At 40.2% G+C, this 20,204-nt stretch overlaps 1 protein-coding gene across 1 annotated transcript in view; it reads right to left on the bottom strand.

The window, feature by feature from the left end:
• Positions 1 to 793: 793 nt before the first annotated feature.
• The window catches only part of SH3RF1 (SH3 domain containing ring finger 1), a 167,599-nt gene continuing 148,188 nt past the window's right edge, over positions 794 to 20,204 (bottom strand). Inside the window, exons 9-12 of the mRNA XM_008570592.1 lie at positions 18,675 to 18,934; positions 17,456 to 17,817; positions 9,772 to 10,127; positions 794 to 1,085 (exon numbers count right to left, since the gene is read on the bottom strand). Of these exons, the coding sequence (XP_008568814.1) occupies positions 917 to 1,085; positions 9,772 to 10,127; positions 17,456 to 17,817; positions 18,675 to 18,934 (1,147 nt within the window). The 3' untranslated portion in view covers positions 794 to 916. The remainder of the gene's footprint in view (positions 1,086 to 9,771; positions 10,128 to 17,455; positions 17,818 to 18,674; positions 18,935 to 20,204) is intronic.

The following is a 20,204-nucleotide window of genomic DNA, read 5'->3' as shown; positions in this document are numbered from 1 at the left end:
ACAAACATTTTATTGTGTCCTGGGCATGCAGATCACTTGGGGTAAAATGGGAAATTACGTTTCATAGCCATTCTCAGACAACTTCAATTTCTCCTACCTTCCAACCACTGAATTGAGTTTCACCTGTTATAAAACTAAATACACTTCTGAATACATTTTTGCTCAAGGGTTTGTGCTTTATCTTCCTCATCACTTCACTGATTTCATTCTAGGAAAATTAAAAACCCACAAAATTAAATTGAGGACTAGGTCTTAAGAGTGATTTTTGACCAAATTAGAAAGACAGGGAATCACTAACTTCTCTCAAGTTTCTGTCTCCCTACCCCAGACCCTTATTGATAATGATTCAGTTGTACGTTTGGTTTCCCAAAGAAGAAAACCAAATTAGAGAATGGCATTTCTGTCTTAAAGAAGCAAAACATAATGCCAAAATATACCCGGGGCGGGGGGGGGGAGTGTTGCATTCTATGTCAAAAAGAATCTCTTGCTCTTAATAGGAGATAATCCAGCTTCTCCTTAGCTATCATTTCATAAATTAATAATTTCTTAAAATCATAATCCAAAGAATTTATCTGTTATAAGAAAAGTTCAAGTTTAAAAAAGCGAATAAATTAGTTAAGCCTTGTAAACAATTGTCCATTTTAATTATATATCTTTAAAAAAAAAAGGTTTCTCTGCAGAGTACATCAGACAGTACAAGGCACACCTGACACATCAGAATCCGGAGCGAGGGCACCCACACACCACCTTCTCCACTCTGCTCGCTGGTGTAACTGTGCTGGGGGCACTGGAGTCACACACCAACCCTTCACTCATGTCCTGACCATCTGGAAGTCCACACATGTGCTCTTTTCATTAAATTGCTTTGTGCTATTTTGTTGTGATGTGATATGAAGCCTTCTCAGCGTTAGTCTCCTCAGATGTTTTCCACAAAGCTTCCTGGGAAAAGGCCAGTTTTCCCATTACGTTGTAATGTGCCTTTGAACCAGCCATCCTCTCGTTTTTTATGAACAAACACAATATCCCCTTCTTTAAGTTCAAGTTCTGCCTCGCTCTGAGGAGGATAGGAAACCACCACCCTGTGCCTACAAAAGAGAGAGAGATTTTAGTTAAGGTTGTTCAAAAGTGATAAAAATGGTGTACTATTAGTGTGCACGAGACTTTAACATAAACAGGATAGGAAATAGCACAAACATGTTTGTAACTGTTTGTGAAACAACTCAAAACACAACTACTCTGTTTAGTAGAGACTTGGTATTAACGAAGACAGGGTTTGGATATGTGTATCGATCCACTACTGATGGCCCAGAATGGTTTGTTAGAGTGACCTTTCCAGGAACAGCCATTCTCACCCCTTCTCAGTGTTTGTATCTTGGTCATACAGAAGGCAAGTTTTGTTCCACTTCCCAGGAGGGGAACCATTTCTGTCCCTCCCTCTTCTCTCAGAAGATAGGAGTGCACATATCATTAGAGAGATTGCCCCCCCTGACCTGCCTGCCTACAGGCTGAGTGGGTTCTGTTTTGCCTCTGTGTGTTGCAGGCACAGAGGAGTCATGGGTCAGAGGTCAGGGGTAGGCCTACTTTCTGGAGGTGGGTCTGAAAGTCTCTGTGTCCCTTAAATTGGAGTTTGACATGGGCAAACAATCCTGAGGAAGTTCATCTACTCTACATACCCAAATTCTCTCTCAGGAAGGTTGTCCCTAGATCCAGACATGAAGGGGAGGACTGTAGCCACAAATTCAATCCACCACCATCAGTAATGAGGTTGACATTCTGATCTCCACTATTCTGATATCTGTGTATGTTTCTCCTTAGTTCTCAACTCAGATATCAGTGGGAAAAGGTGTAATTGTCACTTTAAGAAGCCAGAAACCTTGTTGGGTTTGTTTTGTTTTTGGTGGCTGGTTGGTAGGGAATCTGAACCCTTGACCTTGTTGTTACAACAAATGCTCTAAACAACCGAGCCAACCAGCCTGCCCTTGTTGGTTTAATAATATCTATCTGCCTGCCTCTATGCTCCTAAGTCTCCCTATGTGGAATTATGGTGACTTGTTTTATGTGCCATATCCTTTTATTCTTCTTTATTTTTCCAGCAGTATTTCTCTCCTTTACTCCTCTCTTGCTTTTCCTAACCAAAGGGGGCAAAAATGGTGGTGTACGGTAGCCAACCTTGAATACGGGCCCAGTGATCCTTGCCTCCTGGATTCATACTCTTGTGTAGTCTCTTCCCATAATGTGTAGGGATGGCCTGTGTGACCAATAAAGTATGTCAAAAACGACAGTGTATGATTTTAAAAGGCACTGTGGCTTCCACTTTACTTTCACTTAGATCTTTCACTCTGGGGAAAATCAGCTGCCATGTTGTGAGGACACTCAAACATCTCTACAGGGAGGATCACATGGTAAGGAACTGAGGCCTCTTTCCAAAAGCCAAAACTAACCAGCCATCAGTGATGCAGATGAGCCACCTTGGAAGTGGATCCTCCAGCCCCAACCAAGCCTTCATCTCAGGCTGACATCTTGACTGCAAGTTCAAGAAATACCCTAAGCTAGAACCATCCAGATAAGCTGCTTTCTAATTACTCACCCCACAGAAACTGTGAGATAATAAATGTTTATTATTGTTTTATGCCACTAAGTTTTGGAGTTAATTTGTTACACAGCAACAGATAACAAATAAATGTGGATACACATCTTTCTCTATTTGATGCTAAGTAATGAGTATTCAGTCATAAAGGTGATTGAGTTTCTACTTTCATTTGGTTCCAAAGTCAAAGAATAAGTTAATAGTCTCACAGGACCACTCTTGACTGCAAGTGAAGAATGTTATGGATTAAAAATGACAGCCACAGGCTGGCCAGTTAGCTCACTTGATGGTGCTGATAACACCACAGTCAAGGGTTCGGATCCCTGTACCACCCAGCCACTTCCCCCACAACCCCCCAAAATAATAGAACATATGCTATAGGTCTGCCCCAAAACTTCTGAAACCCATTAGAGTCTGGTCTTTTCACCAATCTCTATCCCATAAAAACCAGAATCCACTCACATTAAGAAAGACCATAGCAAGAGTTCCAGAAAAAGCACCTCTGCAAAGGCTAAGCAGCTGCCCAAACGATTCCTGAGCTCCTTTGGGAACAGGGACCAAATTACCCTCCAAGATCTGAAGCAAAAGCATAGCACAGAGTCTGGCTTATCATTTCCAAGAAAGGTTCAGCTAATCCAAAATGAACATTTAGAGACCACAAGGCTCAGGGTTCAATCAAGCATGAAATGAAGGAGGAGTCATTGCACTGTGGGAGAAGTCCTGGCCTGGGGGGTGACATAGCCTTTCAGGTCAATCCAGAACAGCTTAATTTGGGGCCAGTTTTCTCAGCTCTTTTGGTCTCAGTTTCCTCTTTTGTACAATAGGACTCAAATGAGTTAAACAAGTATTTAAAATGTAGTGTAGTGAGATTATAAGTGTGATTCTCTGAGTATAGTGTCTGACACATACTTAAACCCCAAAATGTTATCTTTTTTTTTTTTTCCCATATAAAGACGACTGGTAAGGGGATCTTAACCCTTGACTTGGTGTTGTCAGCACCACGCTTACCCAGTGAGCTAACCGGCCATCCCTATATGGAATCTGAACCCGTGGCCCTGGTATTATCAGCACCGCACTCTCCCGAGTGAGCCACGGGCCGGCCAAAACCCCAAAATGTTATCTTTTTTTTTTTTTTCCATATAAAGACGACTGGTAAGGGGATCTTAACCCTTGACTTGGTGTTGTCAGCACCACGCTTACCCAGTGAGCTAACCGGCCATCCCTATATGGAATCTGAACCCGTGGCCCTGGTATTATCAGCACCGCACTCTCCCGAGTGAGCCACGGGCCGGCCAAAACCCCAAAATGTTAGATCCCATTATGATCCTATGGCTTAGGCAAGAGTAGGCAGGGGCCTGGCACTTCAAACCAGGAAACAAACTAGGGAATTCCTGATTCTTGACAAACTGAGATTTGATGAATTTTAGAGTTAGGGTTTTGGGATCTCTTGCAAGACAAATAATTTCACCATGACTTTATCTGAAGGGAGGATCCAGATGAGATTTCTCAAGTCTGATGCCAATATGCTAAAAACCTATGTAAAAAGCAATGATGTAGCTGCTATTTGGGGCAAGTTAAAATTTAAGCAGAGCTTTACAATTTTGGAAAAAAGATGTACAAGTGACTCAAAACATATTCAGAACAGATCTTTCATGAGAAGTATTCCCTACTAGTTCTCTGCAAGTTTCCTTAAAGGTGAAATGGAACAAAAATAGTTCTTGAAAAACTTGAAGTGAATTAGATTAATATTTGCATTTTATAAAATGCACTAAACCAATTTGTCAAAAAAATTTTTTTAACTAGAACTGCTGCTGGGCTAAGAACATAATCTTCCTGCCAAGTTCCCAGTAGGAGCGAATTTTCATTGCTAAGTTATAAACCTCTAGGGGATGGAATGAGAAACCATGTGCATAATGGAAACTGTGACACAGTCTTGATCCTATGAAGACTACCAGGTGCAGCAGTAATGCACTCTACTTAGAAATCTTCCTATCCTGGCCTTGAGCCCTGTGAGGTAGTTTGCACAGCAATTTCTAACACAGATTAGTAAGGCCAAATACTGGGCACTACTGGCCAACTATCTCAGGCATTGAAAGGTTTTGCCAAGTAGAATGTTTACAGACCAAGAAACAGATGTAAAGCACAGCTGCAGAGGCCTTTACATCTGCTCCACCCTCTGCCTCATTTGGATTATGCTGGTGCTGAACCTCAGGAGTCAAAGATTACTCTTCTAGGACCTCCATGGGACCTGCTGATCCACCTTCAAAATCTGCACTCCATTCACTCCTTCATTGTCACCATCCCGGCTGATGACCTCATTACCTTCCACCTCGTCAAATAATCTGTCCCTCCTGCCTCAAATCTCTTCCTGTTCCCAATCCATTGTACACAGAACTCACATATTAATAAATACTCTTAAGTAGCAACTCTATTTGTAGCTAACCATTGCTGAAAAATCATTAACAGCTTCCCAATGCCTGTAAGGTTAATCCTTAGTCTGGTATGCAAAGCTCTCAATGACCTGGCCTTAATCTCTCTTTATAGCTACAGCTACTATTACCACCATGAATGTACCAAACACTCCCCTAAATCTGAACATGTCCCCCAAATATGGTCCTTACTTCTCCCACTCCATACCTTGGCTCACATGTTTCTTTCCACTGGGAATTTCCTTTGACGGTATCTCCACCTATCCACACCCTATCAATCTCTCAAAGCCTGGCTCTAATTCTCCCCTGTGAAATCTGTAGCCCCACGGCTGGAAGTAATTTCATGCTTGACTAAATCCCAAGGCCTCCACGTATACTTCTACAGCACTTAGCACATTCTATATTGTATTATTACCATCTGTGTCCCTGTTTCATTTAGAAACAGACCAGACCGCAAGCTGCTTGAGGGGTGAGATGATGCTAAATATACTCTACATGCCTCAAACTAATTAGCGTCATACATATGATATTCTTAATAGGCATGTCAAATGACAAAAAGGCCTAATTGTATACTAAAACTATTTTTTTTAATGTACAAATCTCCTTAAAGAGGAATGAAATTCTGATACATGCTACAATATGGATGAACCTTGAAAACATTATGCTAAGTGAAGTAAGCCATATACAAAGGACAAATATTGTATGATTCCACTTACGAGGTACCTAGAAAAGTTACTCATAGAGATAGAAAGTAGAACTGTGTTTGCCAGAGCCTGGGGGGGAGGGGGAAATGAAGAGTTAGTGTTTAATGGCTACAGTTTCAGTTTAGAATGATGAAAGAGTTCTAGAGATGGGCAGTGGTGAGTGGTTCACAACAGTGTGAATATACATAAAGCCAATGAATTATACTCTTGAAATTTTTTTTTAATAATCAGTTGAATGAATGAATGAATGAATGAATAAAAATAATGGAAAGATTAGTTGAAAAAAGAAAAAAAAAATCATGCAAAGCTGACTGGTACCTTGATTGCTGGAAAGCACCCCCTGTTGCTTTTGAATTAAGCAATGGGGTGGCTCACAAACTTGGCACTGAACGGGCCTCTGCCTCTTCTTGGCTGTGTGATCTTTATTAAGTTTTTGGTGATAGTTACCAGGATGGAATTGAAGAAACAAAGTCTTGCCAATCTTCCTGGTTTGGGCTATGGTATTCCAGCTTCCTTATGAATGAGCACTTGCAATTTTTTATTAGTATAAACTTTCTATTTCCTTTATTTTTCTGGCCTCTCCGTAGTTCACATGTTTTTGTTTCTAATCTCCTCTGGTATAGCCCAAACTGGCCCTCCTGTGGCTCTGGGAGGCACTATGTCCATCACCCTGGTCTGGGTGAATCACCATTTATTGCTTTCTGCCAGTTGCCACAGCAATCTAATATCCATTTAAGAATTTCACTGGCAAAACCATACTAGCTCACTTTGTAGCTTGCTTGAAGTCCAAATAAATTATGTCCATTGCTTTGCCCACTGGGTTCATTGTTACTGTCTCAAAGAAATTAATCATGCTGGTTAAAGCTGACTGCCTTTCTATAAATCTATCTTTATCCAATTTGTATGTTTCCAAGTGTTCTAGCTTAATCCCTGATCAAAGATCATAGGTTCTTTTCCAGTTTAGGATATGGGCTTATAGGTATGTGGTCATCACTTTATTTCTTAAATTTAAAAATACACACAGAGATGACTTGCTATGACTTTCTAAGCCCTTATAATTTGTTTTAGGAGAAGAAAAAGAAAACCTGTCACACATACTTTTATTTGCCCTTCTGAAATATTTTATTTCCATTTTCTCTTTGCAATTTCCTAATTATTTCTTCTCAATCCCTCTAAAATAGAGCCTAAAATATTTGTTCTATTACTTCTGCTGTCATCAATTATACATTTTCTGCCTCCAGGATATAACACTACTTCTTGCCTGTTTTAGTCAGTCTCTCTAACAAACACAAAAGGATCCTTCTGTTCCTCAGAGAATTCTCTTGGCTGACACCAAGACCTGTCAATACACTTCAAGGTTCATCCTTCCTTATTATGAGATTGCTTAAGTCTTTAAATCACGTGAACACTTCTTCCCATTGACAGCACTGGCTGCTGTAGTCACATTCTTTTACTTTAGATTTATGGGACAGGATCATGGTTTGAGAGGAAATTTTATGCTTGTTCTCATTATAATCTGTATGAATCCTATCTCATATGAATCCTATCTCATATTGTCCCAATAGTATACACTGAAAAATATTTCTATGAAATTCTATCAGTAAAAGTTCTACCAAAAGAAGTCTGGGCTTATGCATTTTGCCAAGGCAAGAGTGGTGATGTTTGTATTGTGAATCAAGGAACTGTAAGATCCCAAATGCTTTCCGAGGCATACTGATGTGGAAGTTCATTTTTCCTTCATTTTTAGCATTAGGTACTTTTTATTGTATTAAAATGTTTGAAATATAGAAACAGTTAATCCCTAAATTATATACTTGGTAGCCTTTTATTAACCAAAAAAATTCATTCCCAGTGGATAATAGAATATTTTCCTATGTTTCCACATCTTTCCTGTTGTTGTTACAGTCGGGGAGGCCTAAGAATTCAAGTTATATAAATACTATTACCATCATTGTATTAAGGCAAAGGCCTGTGGAAAGTTGGTCAGGCTGGCTATTATGTTTAATACTCCACTGAACATAGGGATTATAAAAATATAAACTTGGGCAGGAGTCTTCTCCACAGACCCCTTTCCCACTTGTAAAAATGGAAATGGTTATATAAAAAACCTGCCAGAGAATTCCAGCGTGCCCATGCCCATCTGTCCCGTCATTAAATTCTCCGTGTTCCCTATCTTAATGGGCATCCCTTGCACCCTAAAATGCCATCACCTGTCTCCCTTAGCGATTTCTCCTTTTCAGCTGTACCGAACAGCAGGAGACTGCTGTTAGAAATGAGCTCCTCTAAGAGGAGGGAGCTGGAATGCAGAAGCCACAGAGATTGAGGACATCTGGCAACTGAAAAGGAATGCACAATTGGTGAGAGAGGCAGCAAGGCCCCAGCTGAGCCTAGGGAGAGTCTGGGCAAAGTGAACCATCACTCAAAACAGCCACACAAACACCACAAATGACAGGGGAAAGAGGAGAGAGACCCTCAGGTCATGAAGGAAAAACTGCAAATCAATGCCTGTAGGGAGAGAGGGAGTCTTTGTGACCAAAAGAAAGTAGACAAGTAACTGGACTAACTCCAGGGACAGAGGCCCTATCCCTGGAAAGCAGAGTAACAGTGCAGAAAAAAAAAAGGCTGACTCTCAAAATAAAAGACTAAGTGAATTCAGGACAAAATTTCAAAGCTTTACTAAGAACACAATAGATGAGAAGAAAGAATGATCTCGCTTATGGGGAAGAAACACTTTTTTAGGGTAATGTTTCATTTCAAAACTGGTAGAACTACTGAAAATTATTTCATCTCACTATAAAAATGTATAATTTGTGTACTTTGTACTTAATGCACATAGGTTGTTTGAAGTTTATTCTTTTCCAATTTCAGTAGCTTACTTTTTATTTATGTTTTTGGCAGCTGGCTGGTATGGGGATCTGAACCTCGGTGTTATAACACCACACTCTAACCAACTGAGTTAACCTGCCAGCCTTCACAGTAAAAAAGTGTGCCAAAAAAATCATGTGAATGAAAACCTTAGATTCTGCTGGGTAAAAATGTTCATATGACTCCATATGACATACAGAAGTAAGATGATTGTCATTTTATATCATTTTATTTTTTGCAGCTGGCCAGTATGGGAATCTGAACCTTTGACCTTGGTTTTATGAACACCATGCTCTAATCAACTGAGCTAACCAGCCAGTCTGAGTTGTCATTTTAAGGTGTAACACTTTATAGTAAGATTTCAAACCAGTGACATAGAAAATGCTACTAAAAAGGCAACACCTCCAGAAATTAGAAATTTGCTTTATTTTTGAAATGCAGGTACAGAAGAAATGAAGCTTGCAGAATAAAACAGATGACACTTAAAACAAATGTTTACATATTTATATGTTATGTGAAAATAGTCCACTATTTTTAGTGTACTTCCTGATGTTTTCCTGGGCAACAAACACTTCATTTTTTAGTTTATATAATCTTAGTAGATATTTATCTTATTAAACATATTTTCTTTCCTACCATACTCCTAGAACTCCAGAGGCCAGAATCACTAGAACTAGGCTCATTATTCTGAGTGTAATTGAACCAAGTCACTGGGTCAGGAGGCGACAGAACTAAGACTGAGAAGTCAGTCACACTCTTCCGGCTCAGGAAGAGTAAGAAGAGAATTCTCTTAGCTGGTAATGATGTAAACCTTTAACAAAAAAGACAAAGGATGAAAAAAGGGAGTGATTGCTGATGATCGAATAGAGGCAAGAAGAAGTCAGTAAATATGAACAAGTTTCCAGTGATGGATGAATTTCATCTGGACACAATCTGCAGTGGTTGACTAGAGAAAATAAAGGAAAAGAAGGCTGGGAACCTAACCAATGTGAGGAACACGGGAGGAAAAAGGAGACTAGAGTATGCTGCAGTGAGTGGTAGAAAAAAGTCAGTGTCTGATGATTATGAATTCAGATAAGAAAATATAGGAGGATGTGAAGAACTCTCTCAAATATCAGAATAAACATCCCAGCATAAAGCTTGCTGTCCATTTCTTAGCTTCTTCCTGGAACGACACTGAACTCACCTTTCACAAACAACAGGCCTAGACTCATTCATGACAGGACCCAGGGAGGAACACGCCTGACGAGGAGGTGGAGCAATGGGCACAGCAGAGTCCAGGGAGCTTGCCTTGCGATGAAAAGCTTCCTGGGCTGGGGCTACACCTGCCGCTGCTGTTGACACCGGGCCATCCCCATCCGCGGCGCAGCCGGCTCTGCCGTGCCCACTCCCTAGTGGCAGCTCAGGTCCCACTGCTCCCTGCAGAGGCAACTCGCCACCACTCAACTCCACTTCCAGGGTGGGTGATGCTGGAGGGGACACTCGTGGCTTCCGTTTAGTGGAGGCGCCAGAAAGCAACTTCAGCAAACCCTTTTTTTCTTTCTAGAAAAGAAAAATGTGAACATTAGTTGGAGACGGGCAGTACTATTGCTGTTATAATCTACATAGCCTTACAAATTCGATTACTGATTTGATCTTCTAAGATTGTTTCTGTTGATGTTTGCTTATTCACAATTTGGCTGCCAAGTGTTGCATGGTGTTAACCTGTGGTGCCTCTCCTCCTCGCTTTCTGCCTACATGTTTTTGTTTTGCACATTCCATTGTTCATTACTATCTTCTAGTGAGGTAGGAGTAGATACAAAAGATGTAAAACAAAAACTTCACCAATTCACATCTCAGGTTTGGTAAAAAAAAAAAAGCAGTAGACATTTCAGGATAAAATGGAAATTTCAGATTATGGATTTAATTTTCTGAAATTCTGCCTATCTTATCTCTAATTATTGTAAGAGAGCTGACTGTATGCTGAATTAAATGTAAACCTAACGGCACTTCACTCCACATCCACAGACTTAAGCCTTATCATTTACACGTAGTGATACCTTGATCAGCGTTAAGGGCTAAACCACTTCTCACATGCCACCGCCTTTATTAAATTTAAAAAGCCAATAATAACAGAAGTCAAACCATTTCTTTTGCAAGTTCCTATCTGATTAGAAACCCAAACACAACTCAACAACATTTTAAGGAAAGCTTTAATATATTCATAAACATTTTATGTCTCTTTTTGCAAGCAAATGTACAATTAAGAGGTTTTCTTCCAGCAATCTCATTCCACAGAAGCCATCTCTTGAACTTTTGTCTCTTTTGACACTTTCCCTCTTTGCTAGAAAAACCAGACCTTGAGCCAGCTATCCTTCATTCCCAAACCCTAAGCATCAATTTTTTTTCTGATGACCGAGCTTACCATCATCATTTTAAATTGTTTTACTAAGATGTCAACTACATCAAGTCCTCCGAATGGAAACACTGTCTGAAAATAAAACATTTCAGAGAGAACTATTTCTTCAGCAAACTCTTCGGGCAAATTGGAATTATTAAGATTCACTAACAGGGAAATAGAATTATGAAGGACCCACAGGAGACAAAACACTGAGGATTTTTTCTTGGGAATATGAGTTAGTTCAGATACAGTAAAAACCCGTTGAGTAAATAAATCTAAATCCATAAGAACATGGTTCCATTAGAGATGGATGGCAGAAAAAAGGAGACAAAAGCAATCATCTGTTAGACGATAAGCAAGCATCTCAGGGAAATTATATCATAGTTCTCATTCACCTAAAGCTGCTCGGAGTACATGTTAACTCATGGGCAAGAAATAGGAAAGTGAATGCTAAGGTCATCTCTGTATCCTCTTGACCTGGGCTACAGATGAGCAGAACCAGTTGCTTCTCCCACCCCCTCTCCCATGCTGAGAAAGATCCTTTTGCATTTCTTTTCAAGGTCTGACCTCAACTCACCCTACTGGCTTTTGCTTCACTCTTTCAACGTCATATCTTCCAAGGGGCTACTATATGCATTTTAATAAATGACCCCACAGACTTGGACTGCCCACTGGAGTGTGCGACCATAACTTATACACCTTTGTGTCTCACCCAGTGCCTAATGCTGAGCCCCGCACCTACTAAAGCTGCCAGGACAAGAAAATGGAAAAGGATGAGACCAGTGTAAGGAAAGGAAAATAGCTAGTGCCAGGGCTAAATAAATAAAAGAGGATATTTTGGATTTCCCATATCCAGAGGAAAAAAAGGCCTTCCCTCTACACAGGAGTCAATGAAGAGCCTGACTAAACACGTGCCAATACAACTGCCGCAGTTCTTGTAGAGAGCCTCAGGTCTGGGGGGCCAAGAAATAACTGGGAAAGAATAACATCCAATATCTTACATGTGTAAGGTAGGAGTCAGCTGCAACTTCCAGCTACTCCTGCCAAGCTTAACATCATTGTAAGAAAGTGCTCTAATCCCTGGAACCCTGCAGATTCAGTAAGAACATCAAGTCCATTGATAAATTACAATCTCAGCAAGCCACAGCGAGAAAGACATTTCTTAAAAGCAATTCTGAGCACTCAAAAAATAGCAGATAACTGAATAGCACTTAGGGAACAGCCTTTAAAGTGATTAAGAAGAAAGATGACTTGATTCATCCAAATGATTAAACACATTAAATACAGCTTGCTTTAATGACTTCTAAGGGATGTGTTATCATCTCAACTGATGCTGACTAAACACAGAGCAGAAGGCTGAGGATTAGGTATCATGGCAGAGGGCAGAGGGCAGGGGCAGGGCTGCGGGAAATAATACAGGAAAGATGCCTCCCTAGTTCCAGGGAACCGTGCTTTTCATATCATATTCTGATGTTTTCTATGTCAGCAGAACAATGTGCCACTTGAGAGAGAGAATTTTGCAAACTCAGACACTTATCATCTAAGGACACCACTGTTTTTTCAAAATCCAATGGCAGAAATGAAAACTATGAATGAATTAATAAAGACTACACTGCAGCAAAGCAATTTTAAAAATGTAACGTTAGCATGCATAAAAAAGGGGCATACCATTTAACATAAACCTTTACAATTCATCTCCCATGAGTTTTCCAAGTAGATGAAATGATGTTTTTATAGTCATAATGTTTTCTTCAGAAGATATGATGATTTAAAACAACATCACATATATAAAAAAAACTGCCAGAAAATAATCACCAAATAACCAAAAAGAGTAATTTTCACATACAAAATAATTTCTGAACATCAACTTAATACCCTTCTATTAGCCATGTAACAGAGGATGAGTACAATGTGGGAAACATCAAATCAGAGCTCCTTCCTAAGCAAAAATAAACTTTATTTGAGTAACTCACAATTGACAACATTCTACCCATTAAGACTTCCTCTTTATTCCCTTCTATGTCCTTAGACGTATACAGAAATGAACAAAAGATCAATAGTCTTTCTGGGTCAAAGGTCCTCAATAATCTACACAGTCAGGCTCCCAATAATCCTCTATGTCCTTAGCAAAGGAATCTCAAAAAATTAATTCATGAGACTGTCTAATAATAATTATTCATACTTTCAACAGGTATTTGAGTGGTAATACGAACCAGGCAATGTGCTAGGCTCTGGGAATACATTAGTGAACAAGACAATAAGTAGTTCACATTCTCTAGCAGAGACACAAACATGGCTGTAAAAGAGGTTCTCTGCAGAAAAAATACAGCAGAGTAAGGGGAGAGAGAATGACAAGGGGGTGCTGTCTGAGATAGAGGGAGTCTTTAAGGAAGGGCACAGTAGGGGGAAGGGAAGGGCCATATAAAATTCCAGAGATGGTTAAACACAATCAGGTTCAAGAATCTTTTTAAATGCTTCACAATCATTTCCATATTTATTCCTCACAATAACCTGATGAGATAGGAAGCCTTTGGACTGAGTATGAAGTTAGAAGAATATCCAGATAAAGCTGTCAGACTGATCACTGTGGAAGACATCAGGGTCAGAGAGAAAGAAGACTAACTGGCTAGCAGGCTTTCAAATAAGAAATAACTGAGATGATGTTTGAAAATATAGAGTTTCAGATGCCTATTTATCAAATACTCATACAGAGCACATATACCAAAATTAGAGATTTTAATTCAGAGACAAAAACACAGCTTCCAGAGATCCCTGAGACTTTGTGAGATAGGATTTCCAAATAAAATATTGTTCAAAAGGAACAGCCCAGTCAGGAGAGGAGTGCAATAGTCCCGTGTGTACATCAGAAAGGTATATGCCTCTGTGGAACACCAGTGGTGGGTGGTCCACTAAAGAGCATCTGGGTACAGAGAAAAGGAGAGGGCAATTGACAGGCCATCATTTGGGGAGAAACACCATGGACTACCTCATAGGTCTAGGTAAATGAATGATGATGATCCCAAAATGATGAGGGAAGATAGAATTAACGAGGTCATTGTCAAACACATAGGTATTTACTGCAAGTCTCAAGTAAAACTGGAATCTCCAATACACTTTTTCTTTGATTCACTGATTCTAACAGAAAGTTGAGCCAACTGCAACTTTGCATCTAATTTTCTGATCAACTGGGGGGAAACACAGAGACGAGACAGGGTGGAAATGCTCAGCTGATGAAGAAGAAATCTCAAGAACTTGGAAGAAAGCACCCAGAGATGCAATAGTCAGGTTTGAACTCTAAAGTTGAAAAGAACTGATTCTGAGAGTTCAAAGAAAATATATGCATGACATGAAATTTAAAAGGGAAGATGCTTCAAGAAGACTGGGAAAGCTCTCAAAAATGAAATTCTAACCATACAATTGCAAATTATCCTTGCCCATGAAAATGTAGAAGTATCTGAAGGTACCAATGTGGTCCCCCAGGGAGCAGCCTAATGGACTAAAATTTTTAAAGGACATGCACAAAAAGATCAAGAGAAGGGCTCATAACAAAGAATGTAACATGGCCCACAGCCATTTTAGAAGGCTAACGATCAGAATGAGCTTAAACTTGCAAAAATGCTAAAGAAAAAAAATTTTTTAAAGAGCTGTTTGAAAGTTAGGTTTGAAACAAGAAGAACAAGAAAGATACAGACCTGCTGTTTGGGGTGGATGGTGGTTCTCACATGGCAAGAAGAAAAGGAATAATCTTCAGACTGGAAGGGAAGAATAAATCTTGATGAGAGGGAAATGGGTGAAGAGATTGGGATTTAAAGAGTACATGACTACTCCTGACAGGCTGAATTCACCCCAAAGTACAGAGAAAATTAACAGCCACAATGCAACCAATAATCTTTGAGAGATCCTGGTGAAACTGGGGTCAGGGTTAACTCAACAGGCAAAGAAAGGTATGTGTAGTCCTAGTTTTCAAAAGGACGACAACAAAGCACTTCGCAGACCATCTGGGAAATTCTAGAATAGTATTAAATGAAAGGTTTATAAGCACTTAGGAAAGGAAACGAGACTGAGGAGGAAACTCTTCCAGGAGACACTTGCTAACAATAAGTAACAGCAGAAATTAGGAGACAACTGGGAAACTGTTTGTATGGGACATATAAAAGACATTTGGATCTCAACATGGCATCTGGCAAGTTCTCCCATGATATCCCCGTAGATGTGACAGAGGAATATGGGCTAATGACACTATAGTTGCGAGAATTCATGATTGTTTAAGTGACAATAATCATGGAATTACAGGATTTGTTTCAATCAACAGAAGTCTTTTTAGTGGACTTGGAATGTAAAATGAGGTAGTAGATTTAAGAAGGAAAAACTTGAAATCTGTGACATAAAGAATAAATGAAAAAAACTTCAAGAGTATAGCCTTGAAAAAAGAAGACACAAGGGGAAAGACAACCCTACAAATACGCAGGAAGGAGTTCAACATTTTCTATGTGGCTCTCAAAATAAAGAATAAGGACAGAAGGCTGAGTTGCGTTTGAATTGTCTGAAGATGGCATGGGCCACTCAGTCTAGGGCACTCATAAGGTTAACGGGGTGTCCAAGCAGAGGCCAGTGGCCATTTGTCAGGGATGAGTACTCAACAGGATGACCCTTAAGGTCCTGTATTAGTTGCTGCTGTAACAAATTACCACAAACTCCGTGGTAAAAACAGGTCTGAAAAATCAATGTGTTGGGAGGGCTGCATTCCTTCTGGAGGCCATAGGTAGAATTTACCTCCTTGCCTTTCCAGATTCTAGAGGCTGCCTGCATTCCTTGGCTTGCGGCTCCTTCTCATATCACCTCTGTTTCACTGTCACATCTCCTTTTCTTTTTTTTTCCTTTTTGTCTTTTTTCGTGACCGGCAACGGATCGCAACCCTCAGTGTTGCGCCCGTACTGGACTGGTACCGGCAACGGGATCGCAACCCTCGGTGTTGCTCCCGCACCACGCTCAGCCAGTGAACGGCCAGTCTGTATGTGGGATCCGAACCCTCGGCGGGAGCACTGCCATGCTCCCAAGCGGCGCACTGTAGCAGCGCGCCACCGGGCCGGCCCCACATCTCCTTTTCTGCCCTGACCTTCCTGCTTCCCTTTTATAAAGACCCTTGTGATTACATTGGACTGACTTACCCAGATAATCCAAGCTAATCCCCTTTTCTCAGGACTCTTAATTTTATCACATTTGCAAAGTCCTTTTTGCCATTCTAGGAAACATATTTGAAGGTTTCAGGGATTAGAAGGTGGACATCTTTGTGAAGCCATTATTCTGTCAACTATGGGTACCTTTCAAGCGTCTGAGATTCAATGAATTCTACATAGGAGGACAGGAGCTGAGGAGCCCCTGTTCTCATCAGTGACAAGGGCCCTTAGACATACTGTTCCCAAACCTTAAAATTTAAACAATAAATATAATTCTTTTAACGATATTAACAAAGTTGAATATGTCAGCTTGAGTATAAGTTTAATAAAGTTAATTATAAACACTGAACAGATACCAATCTTTTTCAAAGACTCCCATGTTAACCAAACAATTACACATTAACTTTTTAGTAGGCTGTAAAGTTTATTTCCTTATAAACTCCTGTTTACAGGCTTACCTAACCATTTAAATAGAGCGACATACATTACCCCTGAACCAGGTGGCTAAGAGTTTATGATTACCCTAGAGCTTCTCAGAACTGGTATGAGCTTCAGAGAAAATGCATGAAATATTGAGGAAAAAGTCATGGTTGCAATATAACCATCCAGACCTTGTTATCATCTCTTCTCTTTCTGTTCATACTTAATCACTATCAATTTTTCTTGCCTCCAACCACTTGTCTCTAAACCCAACCACAGGTTAGTCTTTCAAACACTGCTTTCCATTTTTATTTTCTTTGAAATTTAGCCCCAAGTGAGAGATTTTTTTAATAAACCTATGGATTTAGAAAATGTTTTTTCCCTATATTTTAAGTCCTGTCTCTCAAGGAACCAAGCTGATTATGGTTAGATGAACTGTAGGTAAAATAAATCCACAAATAAACATTCTGATCAACAGTTTCAACCCCCTCATTTATTAATTTTTCTTTTAATTTTTTTTACAGAACTATTAACAGTAAGATGAAGAATGAGGACAGCAAACGATGAAAGAATGAGTAAAGTGGAAAGGAAATTCCTCCTTGAGACTGTAAGCTGCACAAGGACGACTTGACTAAGTCTCATTTAGGAGTGACTGTGGTCTCCCTTTCATCCAACACAGGGCCTGGCAACTAGGGGTGGTTAAATGCAGAGGAACACAAGTTCTAGATAAGAGAACGGCATGGTGCCTGAGTTTCTTCCCCACTGTATTCCCAGCACCCGGCACAGTGACTTGCACATGGTAAGCATTTAAAGGACTGTTGAACAAAGGGTCCTTTCATTAGCTAGAAACTATGGGACACGACGTAGGCAGGGAAACAGGAAGTCGGTCTTACTTTACTATCCTTGTCTGGTTTGGTTGTTGAGCTGTTTCCACAAGCTGATGAAGCACTGTCAGGAGATGTGGGAAGTCCAGGGAGAATGGCCACCGTCCGGCCACTGGGCTCAGTCTCCAGAGAGGCAGTGGCAATGCTTGGGGAGGTGAGAGAAGCAGCTGTGGCACAAGCCTGAGGGGCATTGGCTCGACTGATGCTGATGGCAGCAACATGGGCAGCAGGGCCTGCCACTGGAGGCGGGGGTTGTGTGGCAGCCAACGAATGATGGGGCGGGCCCACAGATGCCGGGCCGAGGCAGGCAGCATTCTGTACCTGGATGGGCGTCACTGCTGCCGTAGGGCGTTCTTGGTTGTGTGCTGCAACTAGGAGATGACAGAAGGGAACACAGCAAAATTCAACTTTCTAATAAATGCTGCTCACTAAAACATGAATCATTTCACTCCATAAGACCATAATGAGAGGTCGCTATTGCATTTATTACAATAAGGAATGGATCTATGGTGGTTTAAAAGCACTTAATCTTAGCTGGATCCCTAGACACTATTTTCCTTCCAGGTCAGCCCTGGAATATGTTGAGTGCCTGGAAGCTTAGCTATAATCCCAAGAACCTTTAGTTACCAAGAAAGTCTTTCCACAGCATTAGAGACACCAACCCAGTCTCCATATGGTACTCCATAGTGTCAACCACACTGGCCTCTAGTCCCTTTATTAACCATTTTCCTTCTTTTGTGTTTTTCTGACAGAGTTCACAAGGCTTTAGTTTACCCCACCATTGTTACCCTAGATTCCTGGTAGGTTTTCAGTGCTACAGAAGTTAAGAAAGCTATTTAAGATCCCATTAGGTCTGAAACAGACTTGTGACTAAGTTTATCAAAAAGAATCAGCACACTGGTTAGTAGAGTTTCACGCAGTGGTCACACAGCTAGTAGCAGTGAGATTTGGGATCATATGATCTTGACCATAGAGGTCATATTTTCAAGTACTATTGACATTCTTAGGATCAGCCTAATTTCCTACAGACTCTAGATCTGTAGGTCAGGCTTGAATCAGCATGCAGGGCAGGCTTATCCCAAATAAAGAGATATAATAAAGTGCCATTGAGCCTGCTCCTGTTTCTTTTAATATTACACCTACTTCTCTCAACATCTGTCATAAAAGATCTGATATTAGGCAGGTAAACCTTTTTCCTGATAATGTTCCAGTCTGGTTTCCTCCTTACCTGTCCTCACAGCATTGCGGGCCTGGTTGACTGTCATTTGCCCAGTCATGTGCAACAAGACCTTAGCCTGAGGACTTGTCTGGATGTGAGCTGCAGAAACCACGGCTGTGGGGATGACACTGGGACTCCCAGCCACACCATTTCCCTGGAGCTTCTGCGCAGGTCCTCCTGCAGTGGAAGGACTGACCATAGTCACCCCCCGACTAGTCTGACCAGCAGAAGACATAGAGACTTTAGCTTGGGAAGCATTTGTCACTGCCCTGCCAAGACAGAAACATAGAAAGGCCAATCCATCAGCAAAATGGGAGACAGGACAATTAAACGCAAGAAAAATGACTCAGAGCTTTAAAGACAGAACATTGAAAAAAGTGAATGGAGTTATTTTTACAAAGTTTAAGAATAGCAAATTCAAAGTAATGATGGTCCTGAAGCAGAGAAAGGTCTTGAAATATACTGTGAGTCAACAGAAACAACACATCATACTCCGCTCAAGAATATGGTTACTGCAGTCAGCTTTCCATACCAAGGCCGAACATCCTGACTGAATTCAAGGCCCTGAATTCTCCTGCTTGGTGAATAAGCCAGGTGTGTCCCCTTATAATATCCACATTTCCTTGGCTTTGTTCCTGTTTACTGATATTCTCCCTACTTGCCTCCAGCCCCACATCACACAAGTACCTGTGTACAGACGTGTGTGAACACACACACTTGTGCACACATTCTTGGAATGCCCTTTCTGGATTCTCTTGACCTATTTTAATATCATTTATGTTTCAAAACCCAGCACAAATCCTGTCATTTCAAGAAGCTTTGCCTAAGGCTGAGGTTTAAGACCTCATGATTCTGTTTCACGTGGATTTCTCCCTTCATTTTGTTTTTATGTTCTACACGTTTTTTATACTTTGGCCCTTGATTGCAAAATGGAGTGTATTATTCTTTAATAAATTTCTTACTAAATACTGCTGACTCAGTAAAAGTGCCTTGAAGCCAGGGCCAGTGTGAAATGGTTCTTTCCTATTCCTCCAGGATTTGCACAGTTATAGAGCTATAGCCAGCTCTAAACAATTATTTACTGGTTGAATTAATTAAGTTCAATGTAGTTTTACGTAACGTATTATTTTAATTTTCTAAATTCATTTAAAAGACCATAACTCTGTATATAGTAACTTTCTACTATGTAAAATACTTCATTTGGCTGGCCAGTTAGCTTAGTTGGTTAGAACATGGTGCTGATAACATGAAGGTCCAGGGTTCAATCCCTGTATGGGACAGCAAGCAAAACAAACAAAGTTCATTAACCCAAGCATCCTAATTAATACCATGCTAAATAACAGAAAATTAACTGTCAGTAAGCATTTCTCCAGAGTTAAACAAGCAAAGAGACTTGTAATAATTAGTTTTTGAATCTTATAAAAATATTTTACTTTATTTAACTTCATTTTTTATTGTTTATTGTATTCCCCTTATTCATTATTATTCTTTTCTTTCCTTTTTTTTTTTTTTTTTTTTTTTTTTTTTTTTTTTTTTTTT

The sequence above is a fragment of the Galeopterus variegatus genome, unplaced genomic scaffold (assembly GCF_000696425.1).
Source record: "Galeopterus variegatus unplaced genomic scaffold, G_variegatus-3.0.2 Scaffold618, whole genome shotgun sequence".
Classification (NCBI taxonomy): Eukaryota; Metazoa; Chordata; class Mammalia; order Dermoptera; family Cynocephalidae; genus Galeopterus; species Galeopterus variegatus.
This window is presented reverse-complemented; position numbering and strand designations above follow the sequence as displayed.